The 19,317-nt window shown below is 55.1% G+C and overlaps 1 protein-coding gene across 1 annotated transcript; it reads left to right on the forward strand.

Moving 5' to 3' along the window:
• The first annotated feature begins 655 nt into the window (after positions 1-655).
• Positions 656-18,960, forward strand: ISM2 (isthmin 2). The gene is made up of 6 exons (XM_059819901.1): positions 656-793; positions 15,213-15,473; positions 15,976-16,336; positions 17,181-17,321; positions 17,843-17,920; positions 18,443-18,960. The coding sequence occupies exons 1-6, from the start codon at positions 656-658 to the stop codon at positions 18,958-18,960; spliced, it is 1,497 nt and encodes a 498-aa protein (XP_059675884.1).
• The last annotated feature ends 357 nt before the right edge of the window (positions 18,961-19,317 follow it).

Consider the following 19,317-nt stretch of genomic DNA (forward strand, 5'->3'; position numbering starts at 1 on the left):
CGGAGGGGGCAGCGCCCGGGCGGAGCGGGGGGGAGGTCTGGCAGCGCCGGCAGCCCCCGAGCGGGGCAGGGGCGCGGCGGGGCCGTGCCCGGGACCGGCTGCCGCGCCGCTCGCCCGGGAGGGGCTTGACCGCGCTTCATGCGAGAAGGACCCTCTCCCCGGCGAGCGGCGGGGAGCGGCCGCCCGCCCTGCGGTGCCCGGCCTGAAGAAGAGCCGCGGCAGCACCAGGGAGGGAGTCGGCGGGGGGAGGAGGAAAAGAAATCAGATTGCCGAAAGGATTAGGAAGGGGGGTGGGGAGGCGAAGCCCTCTTCCCCCCCCGCACACACTTGTGAAGCTTTTCAGAGTTACCCTTCAGCATCAGTGGCACCGGCAGCCGAGCCCGGGGGAGCAGCGACACCGAAACGTGCGCGGCAAACTGCAAGAGAGATCAGAGGGAGCGGAGCGGCCCGGGCCGGCGGACCCTGCACCGGCCCCTGCCCGCACCCGCGGGGGCCTGCACTTCCCGCCTGCGATACTTTATAGATTATTCTTTTTTAAAATTTTCCCTGCTCCTCTCGCTTTCTCGAGGAAGGAGAGGGTTTGTAGCATTGCGGGCGGGCGTGCTGCCGGGCCGCCTGCCCTGGGCGTGCGAGGTGGGGCGAGAGGGAGGGAGAGATGCCTCTGATTAGAGGGCAAGTCGTGCTCGTCCTCGGCTTCGTCTTCCTGACAACTTTCCTGGCTGCCGTCAGAGGGCTGCCCGTGAGGAGACAGCGCAGCAACAGCCCGAAGGAGAGGAGCTCTAAGCTGGCGGAGGTAAGGCAGCCTGTGGGGAAGGATGGAGAGCCGGGAGGGTGCTGAGGCGAGCCCTCCGCAGCCCCCGCACCCTCTCCCGTGCCCGGGAAGGCTGAGGAGGGCAGCCGGCCACCTGGGCGGTCGTCGGGGCTCCCTCGGGGGCGGTTGTGCATCTCCGAAGGGAGCAGCATCCAAAACGTGTCCCCGCGGCCCCGGGTGGAAAAGCAACGGCGGGGGGAAGCAGGGCTTCGTGCCTCCCCTTCTTCTGGGCTCTTTCTTCACTCGCCGAGTGGCAGAGCCCTTTCCCGGCCTCCGGGACTTTCGGGTAGCCACAGGTCTTTGCATTGCGCAGATGCTGCAGGAAAGGGGCTGGTTTAGGTGCTTTGAGATCGGGGCCGAGTGCCGTGACCCAGTGCCCGGGAAGATCCGTTGCCTCCAGGGGGCAACATCCCTGCTGGGAGGGAGAAGTCCGGCCACAGCCCGACCCGCAGTGCAGTTAGCGTGGTTGGTGGCTTGCCAGGAACTCCGGAACTCCGCTACTACAAAAATAAGAGGTGACGGATTTCAGCCACCATCTCTCCTTCCCGCTGGGAGGACGCTGGGGCAGATTCCAGAGTGGTCACGCTCTGCTCTCACACCGGCAGCCGCCGCCCCGTCCAGCGTCCCCCGTCCAGGCGGCCTCGGGAGCCCCCACCGGCTGCGGCACCCCCGGGGCTGCGCCTCTCGCTCCTCTGAGAGCCGGGTCCTGGGCAGCGCTGGTCCGGACTGCGGGTCGTGGAAGGGGAAATTTCAGCCAGGCAGTGAGGGACTGGTCAGACTGGGAACCAACTGCTGGGACCTGATGGGGATGACAGGAAGGGAACGGGGAAGAAACAAACTACCAGGAGGGCAGGGCGAAGGGTTTGAATAAGAAATACAGACAACTGAACGGTTAAAACAAGCTGTTTCCATCTTGAAGCTGTTCTCTGGAGAAGAAGTGGTTCAGGCAGCAGAGCTGTGTTTAAAAAACACCCTTTTGAAGAATGCCACTGCTAAAAGTGGGTGAGAGCATTAAGTGGGAAAAGGCGATAGGAGGAGGTTGGGCAGGACAGGGGAAGAGCAGCTCAGCCCTTGCTGGTGATACACGGCAGTGTGGGAAGCAGCAGGTTTGCTCTGCAGTGTCCGTCAGACTGGCAGAGGAGGTGCCAAGTGATGGGAATATACCTTACTGCTAGTTACTGCCGAAACACAGCGCTGTGGAGGAGTCATGCTGGCAGCTCCTGTCGGATGCACTAAACTCCATTCCAGCATGAAGTCCAGGGAACAAGTGTGAAGAAGTAATCTGCCGCACGGAAAGCCTGGCCAGCGGGCAAGAGAGGGCATGGGCTGCATCCAGCCAAGTGCCACCAGTCGAGCCTGGTAATGGCTTTGACTGGAGTGTGGACCGAGCAGATGCAAACAGGACTGCTGGGGATGTCACATGCTGTAGTACTGGTAATACCATGATGGTGCTGTACTTTGATAGTGAAACTTCAAGCATAGACGTAGATGCCAGTTCACTCACCAGAAAAATGCCAGGCAGAGTGTGCTCAGGCTCCGGCTGCAGAGGGAGTAGGGATTTATGCTTGAAACCCAGGAAAGTATTGCAGCCCTGTGGCAGAGGGCATAGGATAGGGACAAACTGCATGTTAGGAAGCTTGTGCAGGTCCCCAACATGGGACCCTGCGGCACAATCTCTGGCTCCTTTTTATCTGACATCTAAAATATATCAGGAAGCGGGGTGAGCTGCTATCAGTCCCAGTTTGTGAATGGTTGTGAATGGTGAGCGTTGTGCAGCCAGCCAAAGATCACATACGGCACTTACACAGCACAGCCTCTGTCCTTGGGACCTTTGCTTCTTGCAGGAATACAAACATACAAGAAGTTTATAGGCAAAGGTTTGCAGATGGAGGTTAGGAGGAAGATGAAGAATGGATTCCTCTGGGGGTCTGTTGGTGCTCCTGTGCACACCCTGCATCCCTCGGGGTACTGGGTGCACAGTTCACGCGGCAGGGAGAAAGCGGTAGGTATTGGCATGTGTCTTCTAGCTGCATTTTGGGAGGAAATCCTCTGTTTCTGGTGCATGCGGGGGAGAATTTGGAGCAGTCATGCCTGTGTGTTTGAACTAAAGCGGAGAGCACAAGCGCAGCAGTATGGTGGTTAAAAAAAAAAAAAATATCCAGAGTGATTTTGGGTTATACGCACAGATGGTTCCTGTTGCAGCACTGATAGGTCCTGTCTCTATGGCAGCAGGGCAGCCACAGCTGGAGTATTCGTTACACTATGGGTAATGCCCTACAGATGTGGGTAGAATGAAGGGGGCCGGGAGGAGAAAAATAGAAATGACAGAGCAGAGCAGATAGACAATCAAAACCATTAAAAAATTACATAACATGGACTTATTTTATTTTAACATCTTTATTTAAAGCAAACATTTTTCCTCAGTTTAGAATTGAATGAGAATTTTTATAATCTGTGCTGAGCCTCAGAGTTGCACTTCTATACTAAAATAATTTAGAAAAAAACGTTAAGGTTTTCAGTAAATTCTTGAGTTAGAAAGTCTTGCAATTGCAGGAAGGATGGAGGGAACACATGCTTTGTCTTCGGGCGATAGCCTTATCGGTATGTCCCAAAGTCCTGTACCTCAGTCAGGATCCGTTACTTCCAGCCATTACCAAAGGAGCAAGCACTTGCATTTACATTTTGTCAGCTGTGATACTGTGCAGAAAAGCTTTGCCTGAGTTACACTGAGCACAGCATAAGCAACAGATGTAGCAAGAGTATTTTCTATTTCTTCAGTCTATTTGACTGGAAGTTGAAAAGGCAGAATACTTTCTTTTCAAACTGTGACTTAAACCCAATGAGAGAAGATACCTGCTCATTCACAGGCTTTTTGGCGATGTCTGGGAAGGTAGATAGGCTCTGAAGGAACAGGCAGGGGTACAGCAGGGTTTTTAGAAGCGCTTTTGCAGGTTGGATGCATCACACTCTGACGTGGGCAGAAATGTGGTAGGTCCAAGCACTGACCCATGCCAGTGGCTCTTCAAATTTGGGTAACTGAATACTTGGAAAAGCTTGTGTCCCTTGTGGAGACAAGGGACAGCTCATCACATTGCTTAATGCATTGTTTATTTATGAAGTCAGGGGGTTTAAATGCAAAATATATTTTGATAAACTCACTGGCTTTCAAAATATTGACTTGGAGCATTGTTAAGAGATGTTTGGATTCTTTCCGACTGATACCAATCGGTTCCAGTGCTCTTCTAGTAAATAGAAAATAGCTGATGTTCTAACACGCTAAAAATGTAAATGTTAGAAGTGATTAGATCTGTGTGAACTGATACAACCACTTCAATAACTGTGCATAGAAATAATAGTACCAGTGGTAACGGTGATGGGGGTGTTCGTAGTGAGCATCCCAGCGGTGACAGGGTGTGGCAGAGCAAGCCAGTAGTGTTTTATGGAGAGTCCAAGCCGCTCAGCCCAGCTCCGGTGGGCTTGGTGAGTGCTCCTTCACAGGAGGGAACCACTCTGCAAGAGGGGCCCAAGAGCAGTGGCAGTAAAGTCCGTGAGGCACCGAAGGGTGTTACTGCAGGGCTGGGACAGGGGCAGGATGAGAATCCAGGCTGGAGCTTGCTGTTGGAGTTCCCCTGCTCTGAGGCTATGAGCAAAGAAAATCTATCATGTGCAATAAGAGATAATGGAGGGCAGCAAAAGAAATACCAAGCATAGCATAAGGGCTGTAGTTGGCTGCAAATCAGTGGGTTTGTACAGCACCTGGTATGACTGGCTCCTGGCCCCTGAGAAATAAGGAAACGAATAACAACAGTACGTATTATTTACTGGTTACATCAGGCAGAGAGAGTAGCAATGGGAAACGATGTTTAAAACTGAAGGTCTACACCGAGATGTTTTGCTTGCTGATTAAAAATCATCAGTAGCAGTCTTGATTTAAATCAACCTGCCCTGTGCTTAGGGAGTCTGAGTGCAGAGGAGTGCTTGAGAATTAAATGTGTAGCAGTGACGTGATGCCTGGCTGGAGATACCAGCAAGTGGAGAGTAAAGGAGCTCCAAGGCAACGTGGTGTGGCTGTACTAGATAAAAAGCGTTAAAGGGAAACATCAGCTGGGCTTGAGTGGAGTTTGTCAGGAGACTGTAAGTCAGGGTAGCCCTGTCATTTGAGAGGCCTTACATAGCCTCGACACACTGCCTGGGGACACCACTGGGGTGATGGGCTGGCATGAGCCCAGCGGTGGCTCCTGGCTGTGCAGGCACAGAGCTCTGTGGGAGCCTCCTGTCTGCCTACCCCCAGCTCTTGGTCCCTCTTGACTCCCCCAAGGCTGTCTGGCCGAGAAGAGGATCTCGCTTTCCCCAGAGCCATCTCGCCCTGCTGAGGATATCCAGCTGGTGTTGTCACCCATGTCTGCCCTGCGTGGGGGCACCTCGCCCCGCTGCTGCCCCATTGGGAGGGCTCAGCTGGGGTGCGAGTGGGCAACTGAGTTGGTGCTGGCTGCCTGCACAGCCAGATCCCTGCGGCCACTGTGGGGTGTGTCAGTAGCAGAGTCATTTTGCCTGCGGATGTGCTTTTTACCTTTTCATTTCTTCAGCAATTAAGCGTTCTTGTCCCTGGCTTTGTCCTTGGCGGAGGTCGGATTTGTGGGTACAAAACGTGCACTGAAGCATCCTTCCGCTCTGAAAGGGGCTCTTTGTGTGCAGGGAGGTACTTCGCCCTTTGTAGCAAATTTCCTTTTGAGAAGTGCCAAATTATCTTAGTCAACAGAGTTGAAAACCCTCCCACCCTGGGGCTGAGGCAGGAGCAGAAACAAAGGGGAGCCGGGTGTAGGGAAGCTGCCCAACAAGGGGGCTTCTTCCCTTTTCACTGCACAAATAGGTCTGCTGCATTCCCATTGTCACAATCAAAGGGATTCCTGTAAAAGGCACATGTAAGGGGAAGAGATTAGGCATAAATCACTCCACAGGGCATTGCACAGCCCTCTCTCTGGGTTCCCAAAGTGTCCGGCTCTTGCAGACCTTCTCTTTAAAGACAGCCAGGCGGGGGGACTCATCCTGCCTCCACTTGTGGTTCCTCCAAGACCAGCGAGGTGATAAGAGGGAGTGTGCTGGGGACTAATTCCTGCTTTCCTCTTGTCAGTGTCTTAGGGGTAGGGAGTGCAAACCAGGGATCTTCTGTTTTCCATAAATATTCTTCCACTCAGAATAATCCCCAAAACAAGATGCCCAGACGCTTCCCATAGGGAAGCCTGAGGACAGTCTGAGCAACAGTCATGACAGCAAGGTGGGCCATGCTGTCCAGCTCCTCCAAAGCAAATGTTGTCAGCTAGAGGCTCAGGTTTTGTATAAAATACCGGAGCTTGCAGACAAGAAGCAAAGAAGAGATTGCAGCTGTGTTTCAGTGTGAAAATATTTCTGTTCCAGACATATGCTTCATCTCAATACTTACGAGATGAAGACACCAAAAAGATGGTGACCTACCTGCCTCTCGGTCCCAGGTGGCTCTTGGCGTGAAGGGCACCGATGCCTCCTGGGTTGCAGGTTGGTTTAGTCTCCAGGGGAAGGATACAGCTTCAAAGGGAACAAAATGCAGTAAATTGCTGCCTTCTGCTGATGCCTGGCGCCGCTGGACGGGCACGAAGCGGGGACCCGGCTGCAGATGGCCTGGAAGTGCCTGTGCATGCAGGGAAGAGGTGGTGAGGCATGGGTTTATCTTGGATTAGGAGCTGTTAGTTGGCCTGATCTGCAGGGCCTTATCTAGCGTGCAGGGCTTGGGGTGCGAGGCAGGGCTGGGAACACATCCCCAGCCAAGGAAGCCTCCATCACATAGGGCGCAGAGGGAGGTTGATGCATGGCATGGGTACGGTGCCCTTCAGGCAAGCCGTTCTCCATCCCAGCCCCTGCAGCCTGAGCCTGGGGGTGAGCAAGCCAGCCCTGGCTCTTTCCCAGCAGCTGAGCCCTGAGGTGCTCGCCAGGCAAGGGGATAGTATTTGCGGGATGACTCGGAGGTGCTGCAGAGTTGCCCCACCAGTGAGGGGTCAGAACCTCTTTGCTTCCCTGGGATGTCCTCTCTTCCCCACCACTTCGGGGCTCCCTCCCGCTGCCCTCCCTGCCCTCCCCTTCACCTGCAACCACTCCCACAGCAGCCAAAATGCCAGGGGAGGCCAGCTGTGCCGTGCCATGCAACACCTCCAGCGAGACAAGGTGTTGTACAGATGTCTTCATGTCCGCTGTTCCCCCCCACCCCTTCCCTTCCGGGGACACTGTGGTTGTATTACATGGTTAAGCTGGCTGCTCCTTAAAAATCGAAGATCCCCCTTAGAGGAGCATCTAGTTCTCTCCCGGGGACCATCTGCAGGGTGACCCCCTTCGTGCCTCCAGTGTAGGAGATGTGGGGCTGCCCAGAGGTGCTGTGTGTGTCTCAGGGTCGGCTTGGCTTCCCCTCGACCCAGGATTACGGCTTGGCTATTGCGCATCTGTGCCCACCCTGGGGACTGCTCCTGGGCTTACAGCTGAGGTCCCACTGGGAAGTGACTGGCCAAAGGGAAGAGGAGTGGTCAACTAGGGGCTAAGATGCTGGGGAAGTGGGGCTCCCCACTTGGATGTGACCTAGCTTTCCTCTGACTTTGGACTTGCCTCTGCAGCCCTGAAAGCCTCAGGCTCCCATCTGGTGGGGGAAAAAAGTAATTATTTTTTGGTAAGGCACTTAGCAGTAGCCTTTGAATGAGTGAGTTATGAATGACCCAGACTGGAGCCGGAGAGGAAGGTTTCCCTACCCCAAGACCCATTCTCCAACCCACCCTGATGTGCAGGAGTCATTAAATCCTGCCATGGGCTGGGGAGGGGAACCGTGCCACCCCCAGGATGGGGAGCTGCAGCCAAGCACCTGCGGCAGGGGCTGCTGGCTGTGAGTCACCCCAGCTTTGCCCCTTCGGGAAGCCGAGATGCAGCACCCCTGTCTGGATCCCTTCCTGTGCAGGGCATGGAGATGCTCATGTGCCCATTTTGTCTGTTGTTGAAGGGATCCCCGATGGGTTTGCATCTGTTTGGTCAGCTGCCTTCCCTGCCCCGCTGCCTGCATGGAGGGGGCAGCCTGTGCACCCTACGTGGGATAAGGGGAGCGAGTGTCCCCTGTGCTCCCACCTGCCCTGTGTCCCCCTACACTGCAACCTCTTCTAGCAGGCTGAGGGGGCACGGGGAGGCTGGCGTTGGTCTGATCCCTCCTGTTTCTGCACTTGCTTTGCTATGTTTGGTTTTTTTTCCCTTTTGCAGTTTTGCCTGGGTTGCGGCAGGGAAGGAAGCAGCAGCTGGAGCAGTTGCGGGTTACGGTGTGCAGGCTAACAAATGTGGATCATTAGCTGGAACAAGTTAATGGTTACTGAAGCACATGGGGTTTAGAGCTGGAACAAGTTAACAGCAACTCAGTCCGATGCATTAAGAGCTTATGAGTATTACAGCTCAACTATGTTAACAGAAAACATGTGCCCTAGCAGGAGCATTTGCCAGAGAGCACCAGAGGGTATGGATGTGTGCCTGTTCACCTCGCCGGGGCACCTCTCCATGCAGTCCCTGCAGGGGCCCTGCTCCTGTACCCACTGCTGTGCTCTATCTGAGCAGCTCCCAGCTGGCCTGGCTGCAGCAGAGGTCTCAGGGGTACCTTCCTACTCGGGTATGGGTGCCTTGCCACCGCCTGGGCTCCTTGCAGCAAGCACCACCTGTCAAGGGTCGGCCCTTGGACCTGTGCACTTGAGGAGAGTCTCCAGTGAGAGGACAGCCCCGGCTGCTGTGCTGGGACATGTCAGTGGTGCTAGCCAGACGCCTCAGCTTCTCCACTGCAAGTCCTGTGTGGTTCATCCATGTGGGAGGCAGGGCAGTCCCTCCTGGGGGGCAGGTGGGGAGGAGAAACTGAGCTGCGGTGGACCTTCCTGAGAGCCTTCTCCAAGTACAACATGGGAGACCTGCAACTATTCCTGGCCTTGCCGCAGGCTACCTGGGAGACCTGGGGCAGGTCATTTTCTTTGTTTGCAAAATGGGAGGTTTACAGCATTTGTCTCAATGTTAAAGAGGGAGAAGGTATTTATGGTAGAGAAGCACCTGCGTGTGACACTGAGGAGGGCAACAGCCAAGCATGGCAAGAGGTGAAAAGCCACCGGGCTCCTATTTGTCCTCCTTGTGTCACAAAGGACCTGGGGAGTTGGCTGAAGATGCCACTGGCAAGTTACTCATTGGTGTGCCCGCAGGAGAGCTGGCTGCGGTGAGAGGGGCCGAGCTGTGCCGACGGAGTCGCATGGTGAGGAGCACTGACAGCAGCCTGGCCAACCACCCCGTTTTCGGTCTTGCACAAACTATGCCGTGTCCTTGCTGCTCACGGTGTTGCGTGCTGCTGCTTCTCCATGCTGTAGTGTCTTCTGCTCCAGGGCTGGCTCTGCCTCTGGGGCAACCACGTCACCGACCTTGGAAAGAGTTTTGAGATTACAGTTGTTGCAATTGTGAGACATGAAAATAAATGTGAAACATGAAAATAAATGAGAGAGGAGGAAGCCTTTGATGCTGCCTCCTGCAGTTCCCTACTCAAGACAGTGGGATGAAGCTAGTTATAAAAGAGAGTGATTCCATATGATCTAAAGTATTTTGATAACTGTGTGAAAATTATAATCATGAGGGTGTTAGAATTATCTGCACAGCCCACAGTTTGCTGCCGGCTCCTGCTGGTCCGTCATAAACAGAATCTGCCCACCAAGCACGATAACCAAGTGCTTTGTCTGGTCTACGAGCACTTGCAGAGCTCTCCCAAAACCTAAAGGGAGATGCTTGTTTATTTAAAAAAAAAAAAAAACAAAAAACCCAAAAATGGAACTCAAGTGCAAGTTGATCTTGAGGTGGACCAGTGAGTAGAGCAGTTGAGAGATCATGGTCCTGCTCTTTACTCATGCCACAGCCCCTTTGGGGGCAGGAGTGTAACCCGGGGCAGAAGAAGAGGGAGGCAGCTGGAGGTGTCCACTGCCCTAAATTACCTGTGGCCAATCTTCCAGAGCTCACCTGTCAAAACCCTGAGTGATGGCTCCTGCTGAACCACCTGCCTGTAAATCTAAAGGTGTTGTGTCTGATCGTTGGGATTGTGGCTCCGGAGGCCTTACAGACAGTAACAGGGACTGGGTGGCATCTTCACAGACCCCGTTTTCTCGTAGGTACCCACCCAGCTCTTGACACCTCTAGAAGCATGCTGTGCTTTGGCACTGTTCTGGGAAATCTGTTAAGCAGGTGATGAGCTGATGGGTAGCAGAGGTCACTTGCCTGATGTGCGTCCAGTGGATTTTCCATCTGGCTAAAAGACTCTGCCGGTGGATGGGTTATGTGCCAGTGGATGGGTTGTGAGCCAGGAGGATCAAACTACAGCCCTCAGGAGGCTAAGGCAGTCTCAGCCGGCTGGGCTAAAAAAGCCCTTTTTTGAGCAGTGTCTGTGGTGGGGTCATCAAGGAGAGAGCATGCCCAGCACTATGGGAGGGAGGCAGCGTGGCACGCTGCATTTGTTCCTGTTGATTACCCTGCTGTTCAACCTTCCTTTATTTTAAAGAGACTTAACGGTGTTACTTGTTAGCACTGGAAAAACCTCCCCTTTCTTCCATTCCCACCAGCAAAAACTGTCCTGAGCCTTTCTGCAAACTACAGCCCCAGAGCTGCCCCCAGACAGGCTGGGCTTCCTTCTGAAGCAACCAACCAGTGTCCCTCTGCTTCCATAGCTTTATAATAAAACCCTGCTCTGTAGTTGTTCCTGTCCAGTTTCAGTCCAAAGATAAATTTTTTGGAAAACTTTCTCCAGATCTTTGCAGCTTATTTAAGTGAATATGGAAGGAAAAGTTTTTTGGTAAAAAAAAAAAAAGAAAAAAAAGTTCTGATTTCTATTTTGTACTTGGCTAATTCATAAGTGGGCAAGTTTGCAACAAAATGCAGGACAGATTTTAAAATAATGTTGGAGAGAGCTTGGAGGAAAGAGTAGGAAGACGCTTGTGTAGACTCAGCTCTATTCAGGAAAAGATCAATAGTTCTTCTGGTGGGTTCTTGTTTCAGTACAGCATGGTAAAACTGTTCAAAGGAAACTAACACAAGCGATAATGATTAAGCAACAAAACCCCCCATTCCTTGTAATTATAGCCCAGTTCAGTACCGGCCTCTAGCAGATACCTCGTTTTCTTCACTGCAGTGTTAACAAGCCCAAAGCACAGCCTGAATGTTGCCTCTGATCTGATTCTTATGTGCACAGGTTTCTTTCCTTCAAGCTGAACGAGTTTATGCGCTTGCTAATTGGCTTGGGATAGCTGTGGGTGGAAGCTGCATCCTCAGAGCTTGTCCTGTGCTGGGGACTTGCTCCACTGTGCTGATGCACAGGCTCAAGAAGCCCCTTCGTTCCCTGGGGAATTATCTCAAGTGTACTTGGCTTGAGTTTAACCCCATGATGAAGAGCAGCTCTGCTCAGCAATGTATGTAGTTACAAAGAGCGCTGCTGGTGGGTTCACTGGCAACTTGCAGTGCGTACAGAGATGCTGAGGAATGTGCTGGAGGGACAAGTAAGTACCTGTAGTTGTGGTGGCAGCATAGTGGTGCCCCTATTTGCCAAAGGGCAGTACAGCACAAAGACAACTAGTCTGTTGGTGTTTTCAGGCCTTAAACTGCTCTAGGATCTGAGATTCATGTCTCTAATAATTTTTATGTAAGAGATGCAGCACATGAATGTCTGTTGTTTGCTTTCTTAACCCAGGTTTAGTTCAGAGTCTTAGAGAAGTTCATAGCAAAATCACAGATTTTAAAACCAGAAGAAATCATTAGAACCTTGAATTTCTTCCCTAGCGCAGATATGGTATATATGTGTTGAGCCCAGTGATATGGGTTTGACTGTCTCCACAAGAGATATTGCCACTTTCCTGGTTAGTTTGTTCCTGTGGTTAGTCACCTATGGCATCATTCTTATTCCTCAGTTGAATTTGTCTGGCTTTGACTTGGTCACGTTGGTTCCTATTATGTGTTTCTGTTCTGGATTAGAGTCTCTGCTGCCTGATGGATTATTGCCTTAAAGAACTGGGAAATCAAGTCATTGCTTTCTCTTTTTAACATGACAAACAAATTGAATTGTACAAGTCTTTCACTGGAAAAGTCTTTCCATCCCTTGAGTGGTTTTGCAGCTGCTCTCTTGGCCATCTTCAGATTTACGAGCAATTTTAATAGAGGTGTATGGACTAGAAATGGGAAAATATCAGCCTTTAGTCTCTAGAGAAATGATGTGTGGCCTTTCCCCACTCCTTTTCCATACACCCTGTCACCCATGTTATGTACAAAGTAGGCACAACACTGGGGTGAATTGCTGATGAGCTCCTTCCCCTGCCCTGGAAACCCGTATTCCCAGCCAGGCAGGATATCCCAAGTGTATGCAGGATGAGCTGCAGCAATTCCCCCTTTGGCTTTTTCCTTTGCTTGGTGCTGGCTGGTCTCAGGAGAAGGCTGGAGCTGAGCTGTGAGATATTGATGGCTTCCCGGCACTGCGCTCTCTGCTTCTGTGGTGTGATGGCAAGTGTCCTTCCCTGGCAGCAGAAGGAGAAGGGAGCTGCTGACAACCAGCTCCTCAACGGTTTGCAGCCTTTCTTCTGCACTCCGTGGAGAGTGGGGGAGTAGAGTTTTCGCTCTGGACCGGCCAGCTCTTCTCTTCCCTTAGCTGAGTAACTTAGCTCCAGGCTTGACGGCTTTATCCAGCTGTTCCCTAGGCAGGGCAGAGGAGAGGCTGCGTGTCGCATGGCAGGAATGCAACCCTTGAGGGCAACTGCCTGCATGGCTGGCAGGAGCCCCTTGGTGACATGGAGAAGACACATCTACCCTTCAGGATTGTGGTGCCATGCATGATGTGACCCAGAGGGAGCACTGGGCTGCATAGGACCTTGCCAAAATCCATGGCTTGATAGCTGGGGCAGGGCACTGAGCAGGACCTTGCTCAGGACAGACATCTTCTGATGCAGGGTCAAATTTTAAGCCAGCAAAGCCTCAGAGCAATGCAGACATTAGCAGAAGGGAAGGGTTTGGTGGTACAGTGCAGTGACCATCGCTGAAGGACTCTGGGCTATCCAGGGCGGACAGCCCTGGGGTCTTCGTGCTTCCGGAGGATTTGGGAGCCAAGGGAGCTCTGTTCGCACTGCGACACGCTCGCAGCCAGTTCCCCTGGCGCAATTTTATATTTTCCCTATGGGAACAGTTCTCTGAATTTCTTGAGCTTGTTTGGGCGTAAAATCTGAATTAGGCACTGAGTGTAAGTTTGGAGACTTGGAGTCTGTTCCTGGCTCACTTGCTCAGATGTCCTTGGGTGAGCTCGGATCTTGTTGCTAGAGGAGACCTCGCTTTCCGTGTCTATTAAATTTGGGTTGTCTGTGAAATGAGCTTACCCAGCCCCAATAAGCTCATTGCAAATTAGGCAGGAGGGCCAGCCTCACAGGGCTGTTGGCAGCCCTTTGTGCAGGAGTTGCACTGGGCACGTGCAGCTGGCAGCAAACCCAGCACCGGTGGCCGGTGTCTTGTGGCCAGCACCGGGACACAGCCAGGTTTGCCTGCTCACCCCCCCTTGCTGTTTCTGCTCCCCCTGGGCTCCTCCTTGCTCCCTGCCAGGGAGTCTCTGGGCACAAGACGAGGGGCTGAGGCACAGGGAGACAGGCTGGGGCAGAGCAGGGCATCCTTCGCATGGGTCCTTCCCAAAACCATTGTGGTTTTGGACGGGGACAGAGGGAGCTGGGAGAGGAAGCTGCAGGCAGAGGGGTCTGTCTGTGCCCATGTTTGCTACCAGCAGTGCCACAGGAGCCGTCCCGGCCAGGGAGAGAGGTGAGCCCCAAATGCTCTCATCGGGCAGCACAGGCTCCCTCCTCCCGCAGCCCTCTCTCCTCCAGGCCCATCTGGTAAAGTCTGTCAGCGGCCCTTCCCCACATCCAGCAGCCCGCTCTGGGCAGCAGCCAAGGGACCAGCAGCATCCCTGCTGCTCTTTTCCCTCCCCCGGGGACGGGGAGGGGGCTGGCAGGCTTTGATGTGCGGGCACAGGGCTGGGGACAGGCTGTGTGTGCTCATGAGAGCCTGGCCAGGCTCCAGCTTCCTTTGAAGTGCTCCAGTGATCAGGATGAAAGGGAGGGGAGTCCTTCCCCAAACCATCTGGCTCTAATTGCAGGTAGAAATGCCTCTCTTCATCCCCCCGTGGGGAGGGGGCACGCCGCTCTCTTCGTTAATCCTGCGACTCTTGACTCTCGGCTGGGCTGGCGCGAAGGGCGAGAGCTTGGGAACAAAAGCAGGTTTCAGACGGGCAGCCAGAAATAGGCAGCCGCTGGTGGAGATGCTGCTGCGGTTTTGGGCACCTCCGCTCCCAGCCTTGAGCTGCGGGGCCCCGCAGACCTTCCCGGGGACGGCCCATGCCACGGGGGGGCTTTGCCAGTTGTTCCCATCTCCGGTTTCTTGGGTGCACTGGAGCCTGCTGGCCCTTTGATTCACGCTTTTTGATGCTGGCACGCGCGAGCGCGGGGACGAGGAACACGGGAACTCGGTGCGAGCCCGGCCGCTTGGCAGGGTTCATTGGCCACCTCCCCGCGCCGCCGGCCGGGTGACACTGCCACCCTGGCGAGGCTCCCTGCCCGCTCCCTGCCCACTCCGCCTGCACCTCCTGGGCAGCGCTGGCTGCAAAGCACCACATGCCACCACAGCGGCAGCAGCAGTTAGAGCCATTGGAAGCACGGGCAAGTAAATTTTCTTGTCCTGTTGGGCTGGGCATCTTCCCTTTCCCAAGGAGGTAAAGGTGGCTGGGTTATATCTGCCAGCAGTTTCTTTCCCTCCTTATGGTAACCTTTGGGCAGCTTCTGAAATCTCAATTATACCTGTGTTACTTGAAGTCATCTGCTCTAATACCGACATCACAGAACAATTCGTTTGGGTGAGGTTTTCCCCCTTGTCATAAAGCCCTTGTTATAAGCTTTTTATATAAACATATAAAATTATTAAATGTGAGCTCTGGTAACTCTGTGACCAGAAGCAGCCCTTGCCATTACCCATCTCCAGGGACCAAGCGATGGCCAAAAAGGGAGAGCGAGAAGCGGAAAGCCAAGCAAGATGGGCAATGGGACAGCAGGGGAGTGCAGAGAGGGTGGTCGCGGGGATGGGAAGCACCAGCCTGAGTAGACCTATAGGTTGTTCAGATGCAGTGGGGCCAAGCCCTGGCACAGCACAGGCCACTGGGTATTAACTTGATTAATTAATATGTTAATTGCTGCCCTGATACTGCAATAAGATGGGGTGGAGGTACCCTTTGGCGCAGGAGACCAGACCCCCTTTTGCTGGGCAGCTGTTTGCTCCCTGCACAGCCACCCTCGGGAGATGTCCTCACTGCCTCTTCCCTCTCCAGGTCTCTGCCTCATCCAACCCCCGTTTGGTGGGGGACGAGGAGCTGCCGCTGTGGAGCAAGGCACGGGGGCTGAGGCAGAGCGGGCAGGCTGGCCCACGGCGGCACAGACGCCGCGGGGTGGCTCAGCAAGCTGCCAGGAGCCCAGCGGTGCCCCAGCCCGGCAGCTCTGGCCGGGAGGAGAGCCTGCCCTTCGTGCTGGACCTGCAGAGCTTGCCAGGGCTGGCCAACGTGGACCTGAGCGCCCAGAACCCCAACATCCAGGTGGGGAATAGGTCTGAGCGGGCTGCAGGGGGATGCGGGCGAGCTCCTCATGGGCTTCCCAACCTCATTTGGTGCTCTAAGAGGAAAGATCTCATGAGCAGGGTCCGTGTGGCCGCTGCTGTCTGTCTGCTTGGTTACTACCAGATGCAAATAGCTGGTACAGACAAGATCCTTGCCAGAGGAATTTGCTTATAGTCTTTTCTTGCCCCACCCCTCCCTGCCCCAGACCCTCTCCGTAGAGCAGGAGTAAACACTCCTGTGGGGATGACCTCTCAATTTCTGAGGGTGGTGTTGGTCCCTGTGGGTGACCACCAGCCCCCCTGCACCTCTCGCTCTGCCCCTGCTCAGTCCCTCTGGATGAGGCAAGACCTCTTGCGCTCATCATGTGGTCCGTAGCCCAAAGCATCTCTGGCCTCTCAGGCTGGGAGCCAGCGCATGGGCTGGTAGGTCTGTCCCAGGGCTGTGCCTGGGCTCACTGCCCTGCCTCATATCTGGCCTCCAGGTGACCATCGAAGTGGTGGATGACCCTCAAGCCGAGATGGAGATGGACTTGTTGAAGGAGACAAGCAATGACTGGTCCCTGACATCCTCTGAGTGGCTGTCACACAAAGACCTCTTCTGGCCCCTCTTCTGGGAATACACCGACCCCACTGAGGAGGAGGAGGACGAGGAGAAAGAGGAGGAGGAGGCAGAGGATGACAACCTGGATGTAGGGGACAGAGAGGAAGAAGAGGAGGAGGAGGAGGAGGAAGATTACACAGCAGAGTATGAGGAGGAGTCCATGCTCAGTGGAGTGGGAGGTGACTGGGACCAGCAGTGGCCCAGGCAGAAGAACTGGATCTTTAAGGAAAAATATAATTACGGTGAGTCCTCCTGGGCGTGCACAGCTGCCCCGCAGACTGGCACTGCCCTCCCCTGCCCTGCCTGACCTGCTGCAGGGGGAGCAGCCCTGCACTGGGGATCGCAGCACGCTGATGCTCGGATCCTACGTAAAAAATAAGCAAGCATGCCGAGGAGCAAAGCCAGCACCCAGCTGGGGCTGCCAGTGGTCAGATACGCCAGCGTCCCAGTGGGAATTGCCCTTGCACGTAATCAGACTGGAGCGTGGACTCTAGTGAAGGCATGCTCAGGTGAGAAATACAGTGTAGATGTTTAATGGCGAGTGCTGCTGCCATCAACTCCGGTCCCTGCGGTGACACCAGTGCCAGAAGCCTTTGCCATAGACCTGGGCAGCCTCCAGGAGAGGAGCTGCAGAGGACTAGATGGCAGGTGCCAGTGGGCAGACAGGCCAGGGCACCACAGCAGCTCCCTCCTGCAGCTTTCTGGCCACGAGCCCAAAACCAGTCAACCTTTGCTTTAGCAACATGTTGCTTCAGCATCACGACCAGCGCATCGGGCAGGTTCGGTGAGGGTGGGGATGGGCAGTGATGCTTGTCTGGGTCAGTACGACCATGAGCAAAGCTGTGAGAATGAGAACCTTTGCTCGAGGGCTGCTTCCCCGGGGTTGCCAGCAAGGACAGGGTTGGCCCTTTGCATCACATGGCCGGGCACCTCCGTGTGCCCCAGGCAGCACTGGCCCTGAGTCCCTGTAAAGGGCATCCCAGGGACAGGGCAGAGCTGAGGCAGGTCCCAGGTGGCTTCTGGCTCCCCTCCTGCTGAGGCTTTGCTGAGGTCCACCACTCTCTGCCTCTCCCCTGCCGTACACAGACTATGAAGATGAGGAGGAGTGGAGCCCGTGGTCCCCTTGCAGCATCACCTGTGGCAGTGGCAACCAGAAGAGGACCCGGTCTTGTGGCTACGCCTGCACAGCAACGGAGTCGAGGACCTGTGACCTGCCACGCTGCCCTGGTGAGCCCTCAGCTATACCAGTGCTTGGGCACTCTGTGACCCCGATCTGGGCTGGTCCCCCGCTGCTGCAGGCTGGGCATTGCTTATGCTTCAAGAACTAGTTATGTTTAACGTGATCTGGGCTAATGACCACAGAGGTTTGTTTCCACGAAGAAGTTCTGATGGGGCTTCATGGCTCCCCAGGCAGTTATGCGCTGCCCAAGGGTGACAGAGCTGGCATCCAGCTCGGTGTGCGACTCCTTGCACCTCTCTCACACTGGGGGCTTGAAATCCTCTCCTGAGGCATACTGAGAGCTGGCTCCATCTGCTGGGATTTGCATAACCCACAGCCCTTGCGCAGGTCTGTCCTGCATGTCTTGCTGCTGGCCCTTCCTTCCAGGCACAGGGCCGTGTTGCCGAATCAGTGGCAGGAGAGGGGTGGAAGGTGGATGGTGTCTGGTGCCCTTACAGAGTGAAAAAAACCCACCACTCCTCCTCCTGTTCAACCTGGCTCTTTGTTGTGTTTTTTTTCCCTCCTCAAGGAGCAGAGGGAGAAATGGTATTCCCCACAGAGGAGACGCCTTTCAAAAGTGACAACACCACAGAGCTGTTCAACTCAGGTCAGCCTCTGCCTCTGACTTGCACTGGGGGCTTCAGCTGCCAGACCCCACAGGGGTGTAGCTGGCTGGTGGGGAAGGCTTTGCCAAGGGCTTCTGCATCTGGTGTCCAGATCCAAGTCACCCAAACCCCTGCCACATGCAGGCTTCGGCAGTCATGCTGGGAAACCCAGTTCCTCCCACAGCCCTGGTACAACACGGTCCTGCTTTACAGTGCAGTGGCTGAGGCCAGCCTGACACATGCCCTCTCCCATGGGGGGACACTGTCAGCCCAGCCCCTATAGCAGTGGATGCCCTGGGCAGAGCCCCCGTGAGGGGCAGCTCTACCCCAGGAGAAAACCCCTTCCCTCTGTCACTGCCTTGGAGATGGAGCCTGGTTCCAACTCGTCCCAGGGGCCTGGCTGCTCCTGCCCGGCAGTTGCAGGCTCCACTGGTGGTGCTGGCAAGGCCATGGGCAAATGGCAGCTGGTTAAAGTGCGGTGCAGGCTACGTGTGCCCTCACTCTTTTGGTGTCCTCCCCCCCAGAGGTGGACAGCTGTGAGAAGTGGCTGAACTGCAAGAGCGACTTCCTCACCAAGTACCTGGGCAAGGTGCTGACGGACCTGCCCAGCTGCCCCTGCTCCTACCCGCTGGAGGCCGTCTACAGTGCCGTCAATCTGCGGGATGAGCGGCAGGGCAAGAGCTTCCGATGGCGGGACGCCAGCGGCCCCAAGGAGCGCCTGGACATCTACAAGCCGACGGCGCGCTTCTGCCTGCGCTCCATGCTCTCCCTCGACAGCACCACCCTGGCTGCCCAGCACTGCTGCTACGACGAGCATACCCGCCTCATCACCCGCGGCAAGGGGGCCGGCGTCCCCAACCTCATCAGCACCGAGTTCTCCCCGGAGCTCCACTACAAGGTGGACATGCTGCCCTGGATCCTCTGCAAGGGTGACTGGAGCCGCTACCATGCCGTCCGGCCCCCCAACAATGGGCGACGGTGTGCTGACAACCCCGCCGAGGAGGAGTACCTCTCCCAGCTGCAGGAGGCCAAGGAGTACTAGCCGCAGCCACGCTCAGAGGAGCCATGGCCACCGCCAGCTCCCACCCCGGCCCAGCCTGGTGAAGCCCCGGCCCTACTCATGGGCTCCGAGCAGAGTGGGGGGGATGTGCCGTTCGTCTCGTCCCCGCAGACGGGTGCCTTGGCCCCCCTTGGATTTCTGAGGGCGCCAGAGGTTATTGCGGCGTGATCCCTGCCCTGCCACCCAGGGCAGTCCCGCACCCCAGGGTGCCTGGGCTGGCATGCAGGGAGCCGCAGGGGATGAGAGGTGTAAAGGGAACAGGGGGCTGCTCCTTTCTGCTTTTATTCGCTATGAGCCTCTGCAGGGTGAAATGGCCTCAGCTCCTGCTGGCTTCATGCT

Source organism: Gavia stellata, chromosome 7, assembly GCF_030936135.1.
Source record: "Gavia stellata isolate bGavSte3 chromosome 7, bGavSte3.hap2, whole genome shotgun sequence".
Taxonomy (NCBI): Eukaryota; Metazoa; Chordata; class Aves; order Gaviiformes; family Gaviidae; genus Gavia; species Gavia stellata.

Excerpts from the sequence above, each read along its gene's own strand:
- ISM2 (XM_059819901.1), top strand. The coding sequence starts at position 656 with ATGCCTCTGATTAGAGGGCAAGTCGTGCTCGTCCTCGGCTTCGTCTTC. Across the intron at positions 16,337-17,180 it reads TAAGGAAAAATATAATTACG|ACTATGAAGATGAGGAGGAG; the intron begins GTGAGTCCTCCT and ends TGCCGTACACAG. Across the intron at positions 17,921-18,442 it reads CACAGAGCTGTTCAACTCAG|AGGTGGACAGCTGTGAGAAG; the intron begins GTCAGCCTCTGC and ends CCTCCCCCCCAG.